The 21,869-nt window shown below is 42.7% G+C and overlaps 2 protein-coding genes across 5 annotated transcripts in view; one reads left to right on the plus strand and one right to left on the minus strand.

Moving 5' to 3' along the window:
• Window positions 1-486, minus strand: part of ABHD17B (abhydrolase domain containing 17B) — a 53,813-nt gene extending 53,327 nt beyond the window's left edge. Inside the window, exon 1 of one of the 2 annotated variants that reach the window (XM_023213282.3) lies at window positions 363-471. The gene's annotated coding sequence lies outside the window, so the exon portion shown is untranslated. Of the gene's footprint in view, window positions 1-362 lie in introns of both variants that reach the window. The other variant, XM_023213284.1, reaches the window with a different exon arrangement.
• Window positions 487-1,008: 522 nt separating this feature from the next.
• The window catches only part of C14H9orf85 (chromosome 14 C9orf85 homolog), a 70,720-nt gene continuing 49,859 nt past the window's right edge, over window positions 1,009-21,869 (plus strand). For all 3 annotated transcript variants that reach the window (XM_026453441.1, XM_023213285.2, XM_026453449.1), the window contains exon 1: window positions 1,009-1,556. In XM_026453441.1, coding sequence (XP_026309226.1) covers window positions 1,455-1,556 — 102 coding nt within the window. In that variant the 5' untranslated portion in view covers window positions 1,009-1,454. The remainder of the gene's footprint in view (window positions 1,557-21,869) is intronic.

A 21,869-nucleotide genomic window follows, 5' to 3' on the forward strand; every position in this document is an offset into this window, starting at 1 on the left:
GCAAAGGAAATGAAATGGAACCCTTCTCTTCTGTGAGGAGGACCGAAGACCTTCTTAGAGCGTCGGTCGGTCCTCCCTCCCCCGCCCCCTGACTCCGGCCGCTCCACCGACCGCAGGGACTGTCCTACCGCTCCCCTTCACGCAACCACCAGAGAATCTTCTCAAAATCACAGACCCGATCAGGAGTGGCTTCCCCGCCTTTCCCCTGCGCTGAGAGGGATCCTGGTCGCCAACAACAAAGACGCTTCCCGCTCCCCTCCCCCCGCCGGCCCGGGCTCGTCCCTCCCGCGCTGCGGCTCCCGGCCTAGCGCCCCCTCCCCGAGCCGGGCTGCGGCGTCCCCAAGCCCCGAGGCCGCACGCACCTGCACCTGAGCGGCCCGGGCCGAAGCGCCGGGCAGAAGTGGTCGGGAGAAAACCGCAGCCGACGCGCTGTGCTCCACAAGGCGAGATCCGCGCTCCGGGCGCCGTCGGACTCTCTCCGCCTGCAGACGGGCCAGGCAGACGAGCGGGGACCAGGGCTGCAGCCCCCGGCTCCGGGACGAAGAAGGACGGTGGCGCCCAAGGGGCCCCGCTCGCGCTCCCGAGTCTCGCCTCGCGCCGGCCCTGCTCCTCCACAAGAGCTCGAGTTCTGCTGACTAACGGCCCCGGTGCGGGGCGCTGGAGCGGCCGCAGCTGCCGTCGGCTGCTCTCGGGCCTCACGTCCCGCGCGGCCGTGGTCGCAGCCGCAGCCGCCGCCGCCGCCACCGCCTCCCTTTCTGGCACCGCAGACACCACCCAGACCCGGCCAGGTCTTCCTTCTCTTTAATCCTGCTTTCTTTGCTCCTCCTCAGCCTGCTAGGCGCGGGGCTTGCTCCGGTAGCGGGCGGGAGACTGGAAGGGAACCGAGGGAACAAGCAGAATCCTCACTGAGCCAGGAGTTGGCCACTGACTGGAGGAAGGTGCCAAAGCTGACCCCGGCTCCAGCCTGCGAGCGGGCGGGGGGAGAGACGGAGCCCAGCCTCGCCTCATTTCCACCAATCACAGGCCGCCCAGCAGGGTCGGAGGCGCTCTGGGCTCCAGGAGAGGCTGAGCTCGCTCGGCAGGAGGCGGGGATTGCGGAAAAGAAGAACCAATAGGAGCAAAGGTTCCCCGCCCCTTTGCCTTGATGGACTACCACATTCGGGCCAATGGGGGAATTCTCATTTCGAAGAAAGCGGGACTTGAGAAAGAGGCTGCGCGGAGCAGGAGGGTCCGGGCTGCGCCGCGTGGAGTGGCCTGGCCTAACAGCAGGGAGGGCAGAGCTATGCTCTTTGACCTCCCAGAAGAGTCACGTGGGTTGACCCGGAGCCGGGGCGGAAAGGTTGCATTAGTTTCTTCCGGGTCATTGACAGGCGCGTCAATTCCTGGGAGTAGTTCGTTGGTTTTCCCTTCATCCTTTTGCCTGCTCACGGTGAGGGGTGGCTTTGATTTCGGCGATGAGCTCCCAGAAAGGCAACGTGGCTCGTTCCAGACCTCAGAAGCACCAGAATACGTTTAGCTTCAAAAATGACAAGTTCGATAAGCGTGTGCAGACCAAGGTAAGAACCTGCCTGTTGCACCGTCTCTGACTCCAGGAAGGAATGGTTCACTGGAGAGGGGAGAGAGGAAATGAGAGGAGTCGACTGGGGCGAGTGTGGACCGCAGCCCAGAGTTAGTCTTGGCTGCAGCGCAACTCTTTCTAAAATGTTATTCTCACGCCCTTTCTTTGACCTGGACATGTTGTCTCCTGGTAAATATTTGATGGTCAGCACACTTAACTAATTGCACAGAGTGAACAGGACCTTAATCAAATCTAAGGTGCAAATGGGGCAGTTACGTCGTTCAACGTTTCCATCTGGATCACATTAGCAGAGGGAAACGAGGATTGTGGCATGAGTGTCTCTCTCAAACTTTACACCAAGTTTATTGAGCTACGATTTTTTTTTTCCAAAAACCCCAAGCCCACAGGGGAAATGTGAATGATTAAGTGGTCTTAGGCTGTTCTCACTAGTATAGTGGGAAATTTCTGTTTTGTAACAATTGTTTTGAAGATAAAACTATTTGGTTAATGTAAAAATACTTGTTTTGCTGTTTATCTTTAGGACTTCTGTAAACTGGAAAAAATTCAGACTTGATAGCCAGAGGACTTGGGTTGTATATAAGTACTAATTTGTAGGCTGGGCGCCGTGGGTTAAAGTGCTGTAATCGCAGCACTTTGGGAGACCGAGGCGGTGGATCACCTGAGGTCAGGAGTTTGACACCAATCTGGCCAATATGGCGAAACCCCGTCTCTACTAAAAATACAAAAACTAGCTGGGCGTGGTGGCGGGCGCCTGTAATCTCAGCACTTTGGGAAGCCGAGGTGGTGGGCGGATCACCTGAGATCAGGAGTTCGAGAACAACCTGGCCAACATGGCGAAACCCTGAATCTACTAAAAATACAAAAATTTGCCGGGCGCCGGTAATCCCAGTTACTTGGGAGGCTGAGGCAGGAGAATCGCTTGAACCTGGAGGCAGTGGTTGCAGTGAGCTGAGATCACATCACTGTACTCCTGGGCGACAGAGCGAGACGCCGTCTCATAAAACAAAAACAACTATTAATTTGCTGTTTGCTGTGAATCTCTCTCCCTGTCTCCATGGCTGTATGGAGAGAAAATCATTGACAACAGGGGCATATTAGGGGCCAGCATCACTCAGGTAAACCTAATATTCACATAGGTTATGAAGCTCAAATTTACTAGGTGTGTGGCTTGAGTGAGTTATATAATATTTAGTTTATCTGAGCCTTACTTTGGTCTCAAATGACAAAGTTGTCAGGATTGTTGGGAGGCTAAGTGATATGCATAAATGGCCTAGGTCATAGTAAGTGTTCAATAAGTGGTTAATTTCTCAACATTGATTGCGAAAGCAAAGTAATCTGTTTTTGGTAACCTGTGGTCTCCTTTCTTTTCCTTTCCTCTTTCTTTCTTTGCTTATTCTACAAATATTTAATAAGCACCTTCCACGTGCAAGGCCTTGTGTTCATAGGTATACTGTGTTCGGAAGAGCTGACTCTGCCTTCACGGAGCTTATAGTTTCTAGGTGATATGGGCAAAAAGTAAGCAGAAAGATAAATAAATACCAGTTATAAATATTGGTGAAGGGCAACACAGGTCACTAAGGGAGAATAAGAAAGAATATTTTAAATTGAGTGCTCTCCTTTCCCCCACTTGGGTTGAGAGGTTTTTGAGAATGAAAACCTGAAGCAACATTTGAGAAGACTTTCCCAAGTTTGCTCCTATTATCAATAGGTACACCAGAATAAAAATAAAAAGCTGCACTATTCCAAATAGATGTCTGCCTCTTTTGTATTCTTACCATAAGGTTGTGCACAAACATTTGCTTTTGATTGTTTTTCATGACTGTTTTCGTAAAAAGCAGTTTTAACTATAGTGTAGCTATTCCTAGGCTTCTCCTACTTGTACTTTTCATTGTGCATTTTGTTGGTGTTATCTAATAACTATGTCATTCTCGTCCTAAATGTTTTCCTTAGTCTCAGGTTCAGTCACTAAGTTGCAATTGACCATTTTTATCTTTTTATCTTTAATTCCTTTCTCTCTTTTAAGTTATGAAAAAGTCTCATTTGGTAATCAGGAGGACCACCAGGCCACTTTGTTATTGAAGGTTCTGACAGAAACAACACAAAATATTTTACTGAGGAAAAATCATTACGTTGATTGTTCATCTGTGTAATAAATAGCTAATAATTGTCTGTGATCATAACAGATTCTTGCATCTGCTATGAGTAGCCATCTAAAGCCAAGACTTTGTCAGAAGCATCTGACCCCAACTTCGTGCCTATTCTTTACACTGCAAAGCTATTTGATTTGGTGACATCTAACAAAGGAGTGATAAAAAATGCCCCTTCTCTGTAACTCCCCATAAAGCAAGCTTGTCCAACACATGGCGCAGGGCAGCTTTGAACGCAACCCAACACAAGTTCGTAAACTTTCTTAAAACATTACGAGTTTGTTGTTTTTTTGTTTGTTTGTTTGTTTGTTTGTTTTATAGCTCATCAGTTGTCATTAGTGTTAGTGTATTTTATGTGTGGCCCAAGACAGTTCTTCCAGTGTGGCCCAGAGAAGCCAAAAGATTGGACACCCCTACCTTAAAGGATTGTAGTAACAATTGACTGCTTGTATTAAATACTTTATGATTTGGTAAGGGTCCTACATGATAGTTTTCCTTTTCCTTCTCGGCCAAGCAGTTTGTTAGGACTTCAGTGCCATTAGAAGTTGGATAATTACAGATGTTGTATTGGAAGTTTATATAGGTAAAGCACTCATTCTCAAAAGGACACAAATGATAGCTTTCTTCATATACTTGAATATACTCTAGAAAAGGAGAGTATATTCAAGTTTTGTGCCATTCCAAATGGCCAAACTTGGACCAGGGAGTCAAAGTAACAAAAACAGGTTTCAGCTCAATATGAGGAATTGTCTAACAGTGAAGGGGCTTGCGCCAGGATTTGTAACCTCCTCTTTGTCTTGTTTTTCTAAGACCACCAGAGCGAGCACAAAAGAACCAGCAAGTAGGCAAAGGTCAGGCGCAAAACTGCTAGTTTATTTTAGTAACCTAAGGTGTGGAGAAGAAGTCTGTCGGCCTTCCTTGCCTCCGGCAAAGAAGGCCGGCAGAGTTCCCCTCCCCCAAGCTCTCGGACGGAGTTCCCACATCCCGACAGGACTGGGAAGCTGGGAAGTCCGCGTGGCTCAATGGCGGAGAGCGGCTTTTCTAGGAGTGGGAGGGCAATAGGTGGGGCATGGGCGTGTCAGGGGCGTTCCGCAGGTGCGACCAGGTAAATCTTGGTCTCTTCAGATTGACGTCACCTGGCGCATGCCCAGTTGGTCTGCACCTTCCCGGGTCGCCGGCTGCATTTTCACGCGTGCGGGAAGAGTTGGGAGGGGGGGATGAAGAACCCGGATGTGCACAATCTTGCCTCCGTTAGTCCAAACAGTCCAACCTTTTATTGATAATAGTGATAAAGGGGCGCCGTGGTCTGTCTGGCTACTTCCTGCTGTTAAGGGGCATCGTTAAGGTCAGGGCCCATGGTTGGTATTTGGACGCACGGATGAAAAATAAAATAAGGCACAGTATTAGTATAGGAATGAGGAATGGAAGCATTTGTTGGAATATGGGCAAAACCCAGAAGGATGGCCCTGGCAGGTTGGGGAGTATGAGATAGTTAAGAAAATTTAGTAAGTTTGAGGTGAGTGGGGGAAAGCCAAACTGATTTCCACCGATTGCTTTCGGTAGGGGCCCTTTTTAGCTGGGAATGAGGAACGACTGCGCAAAGTACTTGTTGGCCAGGCAGCAATTAAGGAGTGGAGTTTTTTGTGGAGTGGATGGCTTTCCACTTACTCCTACTACAGAGATATTGGATGGAAGGCTAGGTCCAGAGAAGGACGGCAAAACAGAATAGGTAGCCTCGCTGTCGATTAAAAAAATTGTCTTACCTGCTACCAGGAGAGTTACCCATGGCTTGGCGAGGGTGATAGGGGTCCCCGAGTCTCGGCACCTTCAGTTGTCATCGTCGTCCAGATGTAGGAGCTGGAAGGAGCTCCCAGGATCCTGGGAAAGGGGCGTAGAGGCGCAGCACCTGTTCTCAGGGTGGGGCAATCAGACTTCCAGTTTCCTCCCTACTGGCAAGCAGGGCAGGGGGTTGCTTGTGGAGGAGGGTTAGGACATTCACTGGCCTAATGTCCCGATGCCTTGCACTTATAGCAAGGCTGCGTTGGGACTCGGGGACCTTGCGGACACCTGTTGGCATAGTGTCCTGCCTTGCCGCACTTATAGCAGGCAGGCTCCTTTTGTAGCTTTGGAGTCTGCGGGGTGTGTGCTCTCTGGTCTGGGGTTACGACTGGGCTGTAAAGCCGCTGCTAGGAGCTGTAACTTCTGTTCAAGGCAAGCCTGCCGTCTCCTCTCTGGAGCTATAGACCTTAAAGGCTAATTTAACTAGGTCTTGTATTAGTGTCTGAGGACCATCCTCTACCTTTTGAAGTTTTTTATTACGAATGTCAGGAGCTGATTGAGAAATGAAATAAGACGCCAAAATGGTGGAAAGATCGGCCAATGAAAAAGGGACATGTACTCTGACTACCCCCTCCGCCCCAGCCACCTCTCGCAAAGGTGCTAACACTGTAGGAGGGTGTGGGCAGAGATAGGGGACTCAAGACAGCCAGTTGGGGGCCCCGAAGGAGGCACAGGACCGAGTGGATTATTAGTAGATAAGGAGGAGGAAGGAGGAGTCTGGATGGGGGGGGGAGGAGGAGTCTGGGCAGGAAGGGAGGGGGTGGAGAGAAGGAGTATAGGGACGAGAGCCCAAGGCCCAAAAGCCTTGTATGTAAATTTCGGACCACTTGCCTAGCCGCTGGCAGAAATTGCTGAGGTCGATCACGCCACAGTGGAAAGGAAAATTAACCGCTTCCTCCTAAGGTCTTGTTCAAGCTGTAAGGTTTTTAAATTGGCTAGGAGGCACCCTAAGGGGGTGCTCTTTGGAAATTTGGACTGGGGGTTTCCCGTTTGTTTCCTCTTTACCGACACACAATGGACACAATGGAAATGGAAGTGGATCTCTGCCTGGCTTCAAAGCATCCTTTGGAACCAGCAGAGACAGACTGGAGGCTCTTGAAGCCAAAGTGGAGATTACCTTCAGGCGGACGTCTCCGTCCTGAACGGGTCTCCTAGCCACTTGGTGGCTCCAAATGGACCTCGGACCTGCGCAGGATTTTGGCCGAGGGACAAAATGGAAATGGAAGTGGATCTCTGCCTGGCTTCAAAGCGTCCTTTGGAACCAGCAGAGACAGACTGGAGGCTCATGGAGCCAAAGTGGAGATTACCTTCAGGCGGACGTCTCCGTCCTGCAAGGGTCTCCCAAGCCACTTGGTGGCTCAAAATGGACCTCGGACCTGCACAGGATTTCTGGCCGAGGGAGGTAAAGAGGAGACAAGGGCACTTACCCCAGTGAGGCCATGAGAGTGAGGGAAGCGGGTCTCAGGTCCTGGTCCGTCTGCGGCGTGGAACGAGGAGGAGGAGGCTCCCCAGACCCTGGGGGCCCTGAGGAGGGGTCTCCTCCCGGTTCGGCACCATCTGTCTTGTTTTTCTAAGACCAGCCGAGCGGGCGCAAAAGAACCAGCAAGTAGACAAAGGTCAGGCGCAAAACTGCTAGTTTATTTTAGTAACCTAAGGTGTGGCAAAGAAGGCCGGCAGAGTTCCCCTCCCCCAAGCTCTCGGACGGAGTTCCCACATCCCGACAGGACTGGGAAGCTGGGAAGTCCGTGTGGCTCAATGGCGGAGAGCGGCTTTTCTAGGAGTGGGAGGGCAATAGGTGGGGCATGGGCGTGTCAGGGGCGTTCCGCAGGTGCGACCAGGTAAATCTTGGTCTCTTCAGATTGACGTCACCTGGCGCATGCCCAGTTGGTCTGCACCTTCCCGGGCTCTGGCTGCCTTTTCCCGCACGCCGGAAGAGTTGGGGGTGGGGGATGAAGAACCCGGATGTGCACCATCTTGCCTCCCTTAGTCCAAACACTCTTCCCTGGGGTTATTTAAAAGTGTCCCTATGGCCATTGGTCAGTAGTAACCTCAAATGACTTACGGAGATTGGGAGTGTCAACAGTGGGAATAGGTTTAAATCTTTTCTAGTCATTTAGTACTAAGATGTTGAGCGGATCAAGGCAGCCTTCTTTCCTGTCCTGGAGAGGCAGTGATGTCCAACGAAAACAGCATTGGACTAAGAGAAAAGAGCCATTCCTTAGCCCCAGTTCTGTCATTTGTTTTGCTTGGTGATGTCAGGCAATTTACCTATAGCTTTTCATCTATGATACTGGGTTAGTACTATCTCTTGTCTTACCTTCCTCTCAGAATTGCTACAGGGATCATTACAAAAATTATTATTATTATTATTATTTTATTTGTTTGTTTATTTTGAGACATAGTCTCACTCTCTCACCCAGGCTGGAGTGCAGTGGCGTGATCTCGGATCACTGCAACCTCCACCTCCCAGATTCAAGTGATTCTCCTGCCTCAGCCTCCCGAGTAGCTGGGATTTCAGGGGCGCACCACCATGCCTGGCTAATTTTTGTATTTTTAGTAGAGACAGGGTTTCACTATCTTGGCCAGGCTGGTCTCGAACTCCTGACCTCAAGCAATCCACCAGCCTTGGCCTCCCTAAGTGCTGGGATTACAGGCGTGAGCCACCGTACCTGGCTACAAAAATATTTTTAAGAAACAGGGATAAAAATATGAACTAAGAATAAAGCCTGTAATAATTTATGTGGACCTGCAGTTGATCAAAGCCTTAAAAAATTGATTAGAAAAGAAATGCATACTTGTTGAAGAATACTGAAACAATAGAGAAGTATATAAGGTACTGTATAAAAGTGAAAGTCTGTTCCTAGTTTTAGTCCTGTTCGGATGTAGTCACTGTTAACATTTTGATGTGTACATTTCTAGACATCTGTGTATGATACAGTGCGTATGTAATAAAATACATGTTTTCCCTTCTCATTCAGTAAAGTGGATGTATCAGAACAGAAAGATTAAGCTCATTTTTAAAATGGCTGTGTAATATTATACAGCACAAATGTGGATTAGCTTATTTAAGCAGTTTCCTATTAATAAACATTTGAGTTGTTTTCAGTTTTGCACTATGCCAAAAAGCCTGCAGTGCAATTCTGGTATTCATGTCTCTATTCCACATCTGTTATCTAGTACCAAACATTGTGCTAGATATTGGAGGTATAGGGTTGAGCAAAATATGCAGTCACAGTCTTAATTGAAGCTTGTGATTTGGTGGGAGAAGTGACAGGCATTAATCAAAAGTAACCCTAAGATAGATTCAAAATGATCCCATTTTACATATTGGGAAATTAGGGCTTAGAGGTGAATGACATGCCCAGAGTTACGTAATTAGCACATGCCTCTTCATTGGTTGGATGGGGTCTGTGGGAGGACAATTCAAAGGGCAAGTAAATCAAAAGCCCTCCGTGTGTATGTGTGATTTTAAAATATACATACTGTATTTTTGGGTGTAATAGAAGCAGTGTGACACCAGATTAGGGTCAGAACAGAATGAGTGCTGTTTATTGCCACCGATCCTAAACATTGCCTGTTTGAAATGTTCTAGGGAGAGTCTCTTCTCATAAGGTGTGGCCCCTGGAGTATCACATGCCAAAGATGTGGGCTGGTTGGGGTGGATCTCATCTCATCAGCCTGGGCTCTGTAGCAGAGGCTCCTTTTGCTGACTTACTGTGAAAGTAGATAGTAATTTAGTCCATTTTCTTGGCTCCTGATTTAGGCAGAAAGCTGTCAAGTTTAAGATTAGTTATGATTGCATTTATACAGCAGAACAGGATTCTGTGTTTACATACACCTTTATTCACAGTTGTCAAAAATGGGGAAAACCTCCAAATATCTATCAACAGAATATATATTAGCAGATTGTGGCTGATGCATACAGTGGAATACTAGTCTGCTATTTTAAAAAAAAGAACCACTGATATAAGCAAAGCAGATGAATCTTGGAAACGTTAATGTGGAGAGAAAGAAACCGGATACAAAAGAGCATATTATGTGATTCCATCTGTAGAGACCAGAAAGGCACAAGAAAACTTTCTGGAATGGCGAGAGCAGTGAAGATTATAAGAGTAAATATATTGAAACTCATTAAATTGTACGTTTAAGGCCTGCGCATGACATTGATGTAAATTTTACCTCAGTCAAAAATAAGCCAAAACAAACAAGAAGGCTGGGTGCAGTGGCTCATGCCTGTAATCCCAGCACTTTGGGAGGCCAAGGCAGGCAGATCACTTGAGGTCAGGAGTTTGCAATCAGCTTGGCCAACATGATAAAACCCCATCTCTACTAAAAATACAAAAATTACGCCACCGGGCGTGATGGTGGGCACCTGTAATCCCAGCTATTTGGGAGGCTGAGGCAGGAGAATCACTTGAACCCAGGAGGCAGAGGTTGCAGTGAGCTGAGATCATGCCACTACACTCCAGCCTGGGCCACAGTAGGGGGAAGAAATAGGTATTACAGCCAAAGGACTGATGTACCACCTACATGTTTTAAAGTTCTGTTTTTGTTTGCTTGCCTTTTGTTTTGGGAAAGTTGAAGGAACACTAATTATATTAGTCCTATTTTAAAAGACAACTATTTTATTCTCCAGAAATAAAACAAAAACAAGTTAACATTCTAACAGATATTGAGTATCTTAGCTAACCACAAGTCACAATAATTCTAATTGTCTTTTCATCTTTACCTTTTTGTAAGTCTTTATCTGCAAACTCTAGTCATGACGCTTGAGTTTGTCTCTCTGTGGAGCAGGGGTTACCAACCCCCACATCGGTCCATGGCCCGTTAGGAACTGGGCCACACAGCAGGAGTTGAAGTGCAGGTGAGTGAGTGAAGCTTCGTCTGTATTTACAGCCACTCCCCATCACTCACATTACCACGTGAGTTCTGTCTCCTGTCAGATCAGCTTTGGCATTAGATTCTCATAGGAGTGTGAACCCTATTGTGAACTGCACATGGGAGGGATTTAGGCCGTGTGCTCGTTATGAGAATCTGATGCCTGATGATCTGTCACTGTTTCCCATCACCCCCAGATGGGACCATCTAGTTGCAGGAAAACAAGCTTAGGGCTCCCGTTGATTCTACGTTATGGTTAGTTGCATAATTATTTCATTATATATTACAATGTAATAATAATAGAAATAAAGTGTACAATAAATGTGATGCATTTGAATCATCCCAAAGCCACCCTGATCCCCCACCCCCACCCTGGTCCATGAAAAAATTGTCTTCCACGAAACCCGTTTCTGGTGCCAAAAAGGTTGGGGACTGCTGCTGTTGAGTAAAGATGATCATTACAAAGTAGATTTTGTATATAAGGTACTGAGCCTGGATACTGATTTTTTTCTAGTTTCAGTTAAAGTTGTAATCCTCATTTAATGGGTTGTGATGCCTGACACTGTAAAATGAATGAGTAAATTTTGCTGTGGGAAAAACCTTTCCTGTACTATTTGTCCAGGTAGCTTGGTATCAGCTGTTAAGGTCTTTGTCCTGTCTCCCCCTGCCCAGAGATGTTGAGCTTTAGGGAATAGTTCCAGATTGGTTCATGTGATCCCTGGTGTGAGTAATTTCAGTGTGAGTGGTGAAGTGCCAGTCATGGGAATAAATGTTATTTCTCAGCCAGTGGGTATCAGCAATTAAGGGTAGCCATGAAGTGGGTAGCCACTGAGCAAAGCAGTTGGCCAGACATAGAATCTGCCATAGATCTGATTTGACCATCTCTGACATTCTATAGATCATTCTGGTGTTATAGAGGTCACCCTCTTTTATCTATCTCCAAATTGGGAAATATTTTTTGATATGTTTCCCAGTGCTATTCAGTGAGTTTATGTTAAATGTATTCCCTCTTCAGTTGATTTGTTTTAAATTTAACATATTTTTTTAAGTGACAAGACAATTTGTGGTGTGCTAGGCATTATGATATTTATAATATTACACCTAGTAGTGCTAGTGAAGGTCTTTACTTTTCCTTTGTGCCTTTTTCAATGCTTTGAAGAACAGTAATCCATACTATTGTTTACCTTTTATTTTCTCTTCTCTCTTTCACACAACATAATTTCATCTATGTTGGGGATAGTCCATATGCTTAGATTACCAAGTTGCTTCCGCTTGAAGCTAATAAAGCATTTTTTTTTTTTTTTTTTTTTTTTGAGACGGAGTCTCACTCTGTTGCCAGGCTGGAGTGCAGTGGCACAATCTTGGCTCACTGCATTCTCCACCTCCCGGGTTCAAGCACTTCTCCTGCCTCAGCCTCCTGAGTAGCTGGGATTACAGGTGTACATCACCACACCCAGCTAATTTTTGTAGTTTTAGTAGAGACGGGATTTTACCATGTTGGCCAGGACGGTCTCAATCTCTTGACCCCATGATCTGCCTGCCTGGGCCTCCCAAAGTGTTGGGATTACAGGCGTGAGCCATCACGCCCAGCCTAAAGCATGTTTCTTAATGTTGAGGCCTGATACAATATAATTTTTTGTGTGCATTAATTATGTATTTTAGGTACTTAATTTTATGTCTAATACATGACAGCTGAAATTAATTTGTCTTGATTTGCTCTACTGTGGGGAATAGTACTATACTTACTGTTTTTAGGGAATAGTACTATACTTACCGCTGGATTATTTATGAAATTTTATAATTGTATTGCCAATACTTGTTTCTACATAAATTCACGGTTAGAAACAGAGTTTTCTCAGAATTCTTCATTCAGGTAAATTCATTCATTTGAAAGAAAGTTGTATTTAATATGAATTCATCCCCATATGGGCCGTTTTCCTTTTAGAGAAATACTATAGGAGGGAGGGGCATAGTTAGACACAAAACCTTGGGGTTGAGAGTGTGGCATTTGTTATTTTAAGCCTCAGGACTCTCCACACCTGCAAAAGTGTCACTGTGAGGTCACAGGCAGGTATACAGTGAATCCTTATGTCCTCAGAACACCCCGGCTGCCAGCTTACTTCTACCTCAATGACTGGTGCTGTTTTTCACATCTTGACTTTTGTGAAAGGAAGAAATGAAATGAGGAGGGGATAAAGGAATAGCTGACATGCCTAAGATTCCTTTCTTAGATTTTTCTTATCACTCCAGACCAAATAGCACTTAAATATATTGAATGAGTAAAACAACAATAAAATTCTAAGCCCCTCAACCAACTTAATGGACCCCCCTTTCAACTAAGGGGACCTCAAAGAAACTTGGAAAATTAATTCAGGCCATGATGGGAAGAGGGGAAGGGATCAAGACATGCTTCATTATACCCTTCTCCATGTGGAGTCTAGATACAACTGACCAGCAGTAACATTTAAAATAGAGATCTTAAGACTAACAAAACAGACTCTGTAGTAATAAGATACCAACTTCCAACCTGACTCTAGTATAGTATCACATGACAGATAGCAGACCCTGAAGGAAATCAAAGTATTTTTCCCCAAAATATATTTCTTTTGACATATTTGAAATAGCTCTGCAAAGCTGTGTTTTGTGAGGTGAAATCTGCATTCTGTAGAGAATCTCCTTCCCTTAGGAGAGGCTGACACCTTTTAAGGTCTGTTAAGAGACATTCACTGGCTATTCTGAAGCCTGCTACTTGGAGGCTTCATCTACATGACAAGAACGTTGACTTCCACAACTCCCTTACCTAAAGGCAAGCCTTTCTTTATGCTGTATTCAACTGTTGAGGCAGAGCTGAACTCTTTCAACCAATTGCCAGTCAGGAAATCTTTGAATCCACCTATGATCTGGAAGCCTCCCCCATCTCCCTTCCCTACAAGATGTCCTCCCTTTTCAGGCTAAATCAATGTATATATTACATACAGTGATTTATGTGTTAGCCTGTAACTTCTGTCTTTCTAAAATGCACGAAACCAAACTGTATCCCAACCATCTTGGGTACATGTTCCCAGGACTTCCTGAGACTGTGTCATGGGCCATGGTCTTTAACCTTGGCCAAATAAACCTCTAAATTGATTGAGACCTGTCTCAAATTCTTTTTGGTTTACAAATGCAGTACATGAACATTCCTTTTTTGACTTGTCTGATGTGTGCAAGGCACTGTCCATGAAGGCAATTAGCATTAGGATTCTTTAGTTGCTAACTTACACAGAAAGGGAATTTATTGGAAAGATACTGAGCTACTCTCTTGAAACTTACAAAAGGCATTTGTTTGTTTTGGTTGGCTTTTTATTTTCATTTATTATTATTATTATTATTATTATTATTATTATTATTATTATTATTATTTTGAAACAGAGTCTTGCTCTGTCGCCCAGGCTAGAGTGCAGTGGTGCGATCTTGGCTCACTGCAACCTCTGCCTTCCAGGTTCAAGCGATTCTCCTGCCTGAGCCTCCCGAGTAGCTGGGATTACAGGTGCCCGCCACCACTCCTGGCTAATTTTGGTATTTTTAGTAGAGACAGGGTTTCACCATCTTGGGCAGGCTGGTCTCAAACTCCTGACCTAGTGATCCACCTGCCTCAGCCTCCCAAAGTGCTGGGATTACAGGCATGAGCCACTGTGCCTGGCTGGTTGGTGTTTTAATGTCCTAGATTCCCAGATCATTTATTATTACTTTTCCCTATTTGGTTTTGTACATACCCTAACCTGATACAATCTTCCAACCTTTCCGTGCTCCGTCCCCTAATGCTTCCACTTTACCTTCTACAATTTATAGTCTGTTGTCACGAAATGGAGACATAGAGTTGAATATAAAATGTCTTTTACTTTCTTGCCCTACCTGACTGTTCCAGGGAACGCTGTTTCCCTGTAATCCTCTTAAATGATGATGTATTTTCACTCCACATCTTTACCACTCCTCTCCCATGTAGAACCCTTTCTCCCATTTGCTCTGTTTGTTTCTCCTTACTCAAAAACTGTAGCTCCTCTGAAATAAATGCTGTCAGACTACTATACCCTCCAGATCTGTGCTAACCTCCTAGTTACACCTCTTCATTAGTACCTGGGCTTACTACCTTTCCACAGTTCCTATCATCATACTTAGTAATTGCTACATACACATGGATAATCTGTCTAATATCTGGCATCTCAGCTTTTAGACTCCCCACCTCAGAAGTGTACCCTCATGGTCAAACCACAAATTTGCTCCTCACTGGTAACTGCTATACTTACAAAATTTTTAAAAGACTGGGCTGGGCGTCGTGGCTCACACCTGTAATCCCAGCACTTTGGGAGGCCGAGGCGGGTGGATCACGAGGTCAGGAGTTTGAGACCAGCCTGGCCAACATAGTGAAACTCCGTCTCTACTGAAGATACAAAAAGTTAGCTGGGCGTGGTGGTGCGTGCCTGTAGTCCCAGCTACTCGAGAGGCTGGGGTAGGAGAATCGCTTGAACCCGGGAGGTGGAGGTTGTAGTGAGCTGAGATCGTGCCACTGCACTCCAGCCTGGGCAACAGTGCGAGACTCCATCTCAAAAAAAAAAAAAAAAAAAGACTGACCACCATCTATCTGGTTTCCATATCCCTCAGGTAATATTTATTATCCCCATTGGGTAGTCCTGTCCATTAACCCTTCTACTTTTCACTGTTCATTCATGTTTTGATTTCCCTGCTTTTCTATTTTATTTTTATTTTTTTGAGACAGGGTCTCTCCCTGTTGCCAGGCAACTTCCGCCTCCTGGGTTCAAGTGATTCTCCTGCCTCAGCCTCCCAAGTAGCTGGGATTACAGGCATGTGCCACCATCCCTGGCTAATTTTATATTTTTAGTAGAGACAGGGTTTCTCCATGTTGGCCAGGCTGGTCTTGAACTCCCGACCTCATGTGATCTGCCCACCTCGGCCTCCCAAAGTGCTGGGATTACAGGCATGAGCCACAGTGCCCGGCCCTTCCCTGCTTTTCTAGTTTGGGGTCTATGTTTCATCAGTATAACTGCTTTTTGCATATACCCCTAGTCCGTCTTTCCCACTGTGGTACTCACCTGACAAAATCCTAACCATACTTAGATTCAGCTTTTTATTAAACCACCACCACATCTATCAAACTACCAATGTCTGTACCCATATATTCTATTTTACTATCACAGTAGATGAAATGAATGTCTATCCCTGACGCTAGTCGCTCCACAACACCCTGGAACCCATCTTCTCTTGCCTACCTAAGGATTTAAGGTGTAAATTTCCTTAGTTGTTCATGCTTTCTTGCATCCTCAATCTTTCCATCTCTAATGGGTTATTACAGTTTCTATTAAAACACTCCCTAGATAGAACAAACATTAGCCTTTAAATCATGGCCTTTGGGAACAGATATAGGTACCCAGATGACCAGGTTCTTTTCAGAAATAGTATTAGTGGATGTGAAAAAGCATTCCAAAAGATCCTCTTAACTGTTTAAATACACAAAGCAACTTCAGATAATCCTTCTTTGGGCTGAAAGAAATCAGTGTGATTTGATTTTCTAACAGTGATTAATTTGGTCCCTGTAGGGTTTTTTGGCTTCTAAAAATATCAAGTGAACTTGGACTTTCCCATAGCTTTGGAGTTGATTTTCTCAACCTTAGTCCTAATTCTTTTCCAATTTATCTGCTTATTCATGAGGTAGAATGACATTTTTAGAACTTTATGGCAGACATTTTCTTTGATATTTTCTCAGATATATTTTTAGTTGGAAGAGTTGGAATTACATTCTAAAAAGTTAATAACTCAAATTGTCCTTTTGTAACTAACTTATGTGATGCATTTTCTGTTTTGCTTTTGTTTTTGCAGAGTCATATGTCATAAAGAAGTATTTCTTCTTGTAGTTGATGGAGTTACGTATATGTAATAATTTTCAAATGATGGTCCATCACTGGTAGCATTCAATTACAACTTTACACTAATCAGACCCAGTTTTGGAGGTCAGCTGATATTGTAGGCCATTCTCAGCATCATGGATATGAAATGCCAAGCTAAGCTAGGGATTATTTTAAATGCTTTGTTGTCCTGAGAATATTTATATAGGTAGCTTACACCAGGTGTCTGTCTTGTTTATTTTTAAATGACTCATGCCACTGAAGTCATCAATTTGAGTAATATATTTGACATCATGGTATATAGTTATATATGTGAATGTTCAGTATACCATCATTAGTCTTTATCATAAGACATTATAGTAATAGGATGTCACGTTTCCCATAAACTTGAATGACATAATAATGCTAAATCTGGTTTTCAGTAAAACTAGAATAGTCATGTGCGGTAAGTTGTCATCTATTATTGATATAAAATAATATTGTGGTTACTTTTACATATGTAACACTGTTGCTTGAATTTAAACTCATCAATACAGAACAGATCAGTTCTTTGATCCTCATATGATGATTCAATGTCAGCTAGTCCTTAGTATATTAAAAAAAATTCCTGGCTTACTGTGGTAGTTAATTCTAATTTTAATGTGTCTCTAGGGACACATTTATTAAGGTCTTTTTTTCACTGCCTAGTAAGAAAAGTCAAATTTAACTAAGGTATTTTTCTAATTCAAAATGGCTGACTGAACATATACTTAAAATTTTCCTTTTCCTGGCTGGACACGGTGGCTCAGACCTGTAATCCCAGCATTCTGGGAGACCAGAGCAGGTGGATCACTTGAGGTCAGAAGTTCAAGACCAGCCTGATCAACATGGTGAAACCCCGTCGCTACTAAAAATACAAAATTAGCTGTGCATGTTGGTACACGCCTATAATCCCAGCTACTTGGGAGGCTAAGGCAGGAGTTTTCTTTTTCCCCAAATCTCAGTGAAAAGAAAAAGAAAGAAAGAAAAAAAAAAAAAAAACAATGATACCAAAAAACTGAAAAAGGTTCTGTCGGCAGAAAGCAGCATTAAGGAGAGCAGGACAAAGACAGGTCTCTTCTCTGAAGCTGGAGGAGACAGTGGACTCCCTTGTCCAATCAGACTGTCTTGGGAAAAAATATAAGGAGGCAAAATTCGAAGAAAAGGAACAAATACCTGAAGGAGACTGTTTTAATCAATCAGTGGCTTCTGATAAAGGCCAGATTATAAGAAATGAACAAGCTGTTTTTTTATATATCTTAATGTAGCGAACCTTGTAACATATACATTGAGCAGTTAAACAGAAACAAAAGTAAAATAAGTCCTACCTTTATTTTAAAAATTAAGGAAACTAAAGATATAAAGTAGAGAGGATTAGATTTATACAACTAAACAGTATATGAATTTGCAATATAATATGGGTGGAAGTTAAGGTTTTTTCAGTAAAACTCTAGAATAATGCCAAGACAGTCAGAAGAACAACTTTCTAAAGTGGGGAAATGCCATGAAAGAGAAAGGCGGAGCAGTATACCTTATCCCTGTTGGTCTTAGAGCTTAACAAAGAAACCCTTGTGCTTAGAGGCAAAATGCTCCCTGTGTATACTAAAGCAAAGCCATAGCTGTTAATTTTTCATCTATCAACAGAGCCAGGGATTGTATAATTAATATCTGAATTCACTTCCAAAGCAATAGTGATTCCCAATTCTGCTTTAGTAATGCATTCTATAACTACAGCTCTTTAATCACTAGCAGTACTGTCCAACAGACCTTTCTGTGATAGAAATATGCCAGATAATTGCTATCCATTTTGGTAGCCGGTAACCACATGTCCCTATTGAGCACTTGAAATACAACCAACACAACTGGGGAATTTTAATTTTATTTAATGTTAGTTCGCAAATGTGAATATTGGTTACCATATTGGATAATATAGATTTAGGCCCTCATTTATAAATATGAGCTAAGCAGACTAAACTTTAGGAAAATAGAAACCATGAAGCACATGCTAGAAACCCTCCCACGCCCAGTTAAGAGAGGTAATCTAAGTCACAGAAGAATACTTTTAAAAATTGCAGCTGCAACCTCAAGTATCCTAAATTATATCCTTAATGATTCAAATAGCTTTCGAAGTCCAAAAACCAGCAAACACTGCTGTTGGGAAAAAAAAAAACCAAGAATCCTATAACATTGCTTAGAAACTACCACTGTGGTTGCAGAAATGTAAACATCTTAATAGGATGGCTGAATAGGACAAGGTTAAAGACTAAATTAGCGATTTGGGAGATCAAGCCAATGGGCTTGTCTAAAACCTAGTCAAAAAGGTCAAAGTGATAAAAATTATGAAATAAAATGTGATATTTGGAGGCTCAAGCTAAGAAACCCACTCTCTCTAAAGTTAAATACAGAAGCCAAGATAGGTAAGAAATAAATGATAAAAAGAAAAAAAAAAAAAAACTCCAAAGTTAAGGAAAATCTTAGGCCTTCAAGTAGAAGGGTTCTATCAAGTGCTTTCTAGGAATATTGTGGGAAAAAGATGTTACCTAGACATATCATGGTGAGGTTGGTAAACTCCAGTGGTACAGAGAAATTGCTACCAGCTTTCAGAGGGACAAAAGAGGTTAACTATAAAGCAACTGTAAGTAGGCATCAGACTTCTCATCTATTATCATAAAAAGTAGGGCAAGTTCTACAAAATACTGTAACAGAGTATTTTGAATTTAGAATTTCTTACAGAGCTAAGCTGTGGCTCACTCATATATCAGGACAAAAAATCATCCAGGCTGAAAGTTTGTCAAAAAAAAAAAAAGTATACATTTAGGGATGTAGTCCAGAATATGAAAAGATGCAAGAGAAGAAACTAATGAACCAAGAACTTAGTAAAACTGGGTTAACATTAAAAATGATTGACAATATGGTGGTGAAATTTAATGCTGTTGTATAGAATTATACAAATAGAAGGGGTAAGTCTTTTAGAAGAAAAAAATGTAAACTCATAGTTCCAGGTTTCACCCAAACCTAGGGATTAAAAATAAATGCAAGCTAACAAGCTTGTCTTGTTTGGGTGGCGGAGAAGCCATAGACAAGAACAATCAGTACTGCTATCACAATTTTAAAGTCTGAGTGCCTATCATTCTGGCCTTCGTAGTGTTAATAGTCTAGCTAGGAGATAAGACCAGTGTACAAGAAGCAATCTAGTAATGTTACTAAGACCTTCTTATAATAAAAAGTTTAAAATTAAAAATAGCTGGTAAGTTCTTGAAGTAGATTTTTAGTTCATTAGTAAAGTGATATCTGAACTGTAGTATTATTTATATAATATAGCATTAAAAACATGGGATTTCTCCTCTTTGTAAAAAACAGTTACCTGGATTACTTTATTGTCTATCCTTTATCAAGTTACATGCATTTCATGGCCAGGCACAGTGGCTCATACCTGTAATCCCAACACTTTGGGCGGCCAAGGCGGGCAGATCACTTGAGGGTAGGAGTTCGAGACCAGCCTGGCCAACATGATGACTCTAACTAAAAATACAAAAATTAGTAGAGCGTGTTGGTTGTGATCCTGTGATCCTGTGATCACAGCTATTTGGGAGGCTGAGGCAGGACACTTGCTTGAACCCAGGAGGCAGAGATTGCAGTGAATTGAGATTCTGCCACTGTACTCCAGCCTGGGCAACAGAGCGAGGCTCTGTCTCAAAAAAAAAAAAAAAAAAAGCAATGGCTTATATGAATATCTGCAGGAGCCATCAATTAGCCCTGGCTCAATGCAGATTTTTCTAAAAGCCCACTTTGAGAAATCAGGTAGTTAATTTCTTATTTTAAACACCATTTAACTCTAAGAATATATTGCTTGCTGTTCAGATTTATAGCATGCACTGTGAGGAAGGGACCATGCATTATGAATCTTCTGAATCTTTGAGATGCTTAGCATAGTGCGGAGTACATACTAGCTCATATTTTTTTGGATTGTTCCTGTAGACAACAAAGAGATGGTCATGATACAGACTATGCTTAATTCTAACCTGTGACACATTTTACAGTTTAATATGTTGGAAGGTGTCCTGAACTTGGAGTCAGGGCCACACCAGGAGTAGACTCTTCACATGGCTACTGAGTCACTCTTTATATAACCTTGGGTGAGTTATAACAACTCTCTTTAAGTTAGAATATCAATAAATAACAGTACCACTTATTTTCCTTCACCCAAGGATGATTTGAGAATAAAATGAAAAGAATTATAGGACAAATTCAGATACAGCAGAACTATAGAAATAAAATGTAGTATTTTATTACAGGTAATTTGCCTTCTTCATTGAGAATGTTTATTAATTTTATCCCTTAGATTTTTATATTCTTGTCATCAAAATCCTCTTCCTGCTGTTTCTTTTTTTAAGAGAGTGAGAATATGCTCTCAACTGAAGTTAGGCAAGTCACATGTGAATACTGAGCAATAAAACAAATGAATCATGGTACAATCTAGTTTCTTCCTGATGTGAGTTGACTCCTGAATTCATTATTATCATAAATAGTTTATTCTTGTGACATATTAATATGACCAGAGCAAGGCAACTATCTTTGAGGAAGTTAGTTAGTTTTAAGATGGTAATTGTCCTCTTACACCTGCCCCAAGTAAATGACTTATGAAGTAGATTTTTTAAAAGATAAAATCATTTGATTTGTGGACATTACCAATGATTATGATTGAAAGACTTAACTCCATACATCCCTATTAGGAAATAAATCTCATTCTTCCTTTTTGTTTAATATATGTTAAACAATAGTCCATCAGTGGTTTGTCTCTTTTAAGATCACTAACTTGGGGCATACCATACCGGTTGGACAAGATCTCAAATGGTGACTAACTTTTAATGAGTGCTTATAAAAACATGTGTGTTGCCTCATGACACTACACAATTGCTGCTTTAGTGGTGCTTTTTGCATTCCAGTCGAATTGTACATAGGGCGGCCCATGTTGCTCACCATTTAGTTAGATCTTCATTGTTTAGATCTCAGTATATTGAAAATCTGGGAACAGCATCATAGAAAACTATATCTTCCTCTCTTGAAACATTGCTTAGCAAAAATTATGTGTTGTTCTCTAAATGAACTTTTCCAACTTTGAAATTTTGTGACTTTTAAATAATGTATAATATTCTAATGTTATTCTAGGCTAGGAACAAGCCAGCACGTTTGGCCCTATTTACAAAGCAGTTAATATACCAGTGTTAGAATAAGTCACAACACTATACCAATAAAAATGTGTGCTCTGCCAAGTAGTATATGTGTTTTATTTTAATATTTAGAAGATCTGAAAAGCTATAGGAACACATGTTCCACTTGTAACTTAATAGCATGCCTTAAATTTAAAGATCTTTTTATGGATTCTGCCTCTGCTGCTTCTGATTAATTTTGTGACCTCAAGCAAATCTCTTAATTCTTTGAGCCTTGGGTTTCTCATCTGCAAAACGAGGATAATTATACCTACTCCTAGCCACAGGAATGTTGTAA

The sequence above is a fragment of the Piliocolobus tephrosceles genome, chromosome 14 (genome assembly GCF_002776525.5).
Source record: "Piliocolobus tephrosceles isolate RC106 chromosome 14, ASM277652v3, whole genome shotgun sequence".
NCBI lineage: Eukaryota > Metazoa > Chordata > Mammalia > Primates > Cercopithecidae > Piliocolobus > Piliocolobus tephrosceles.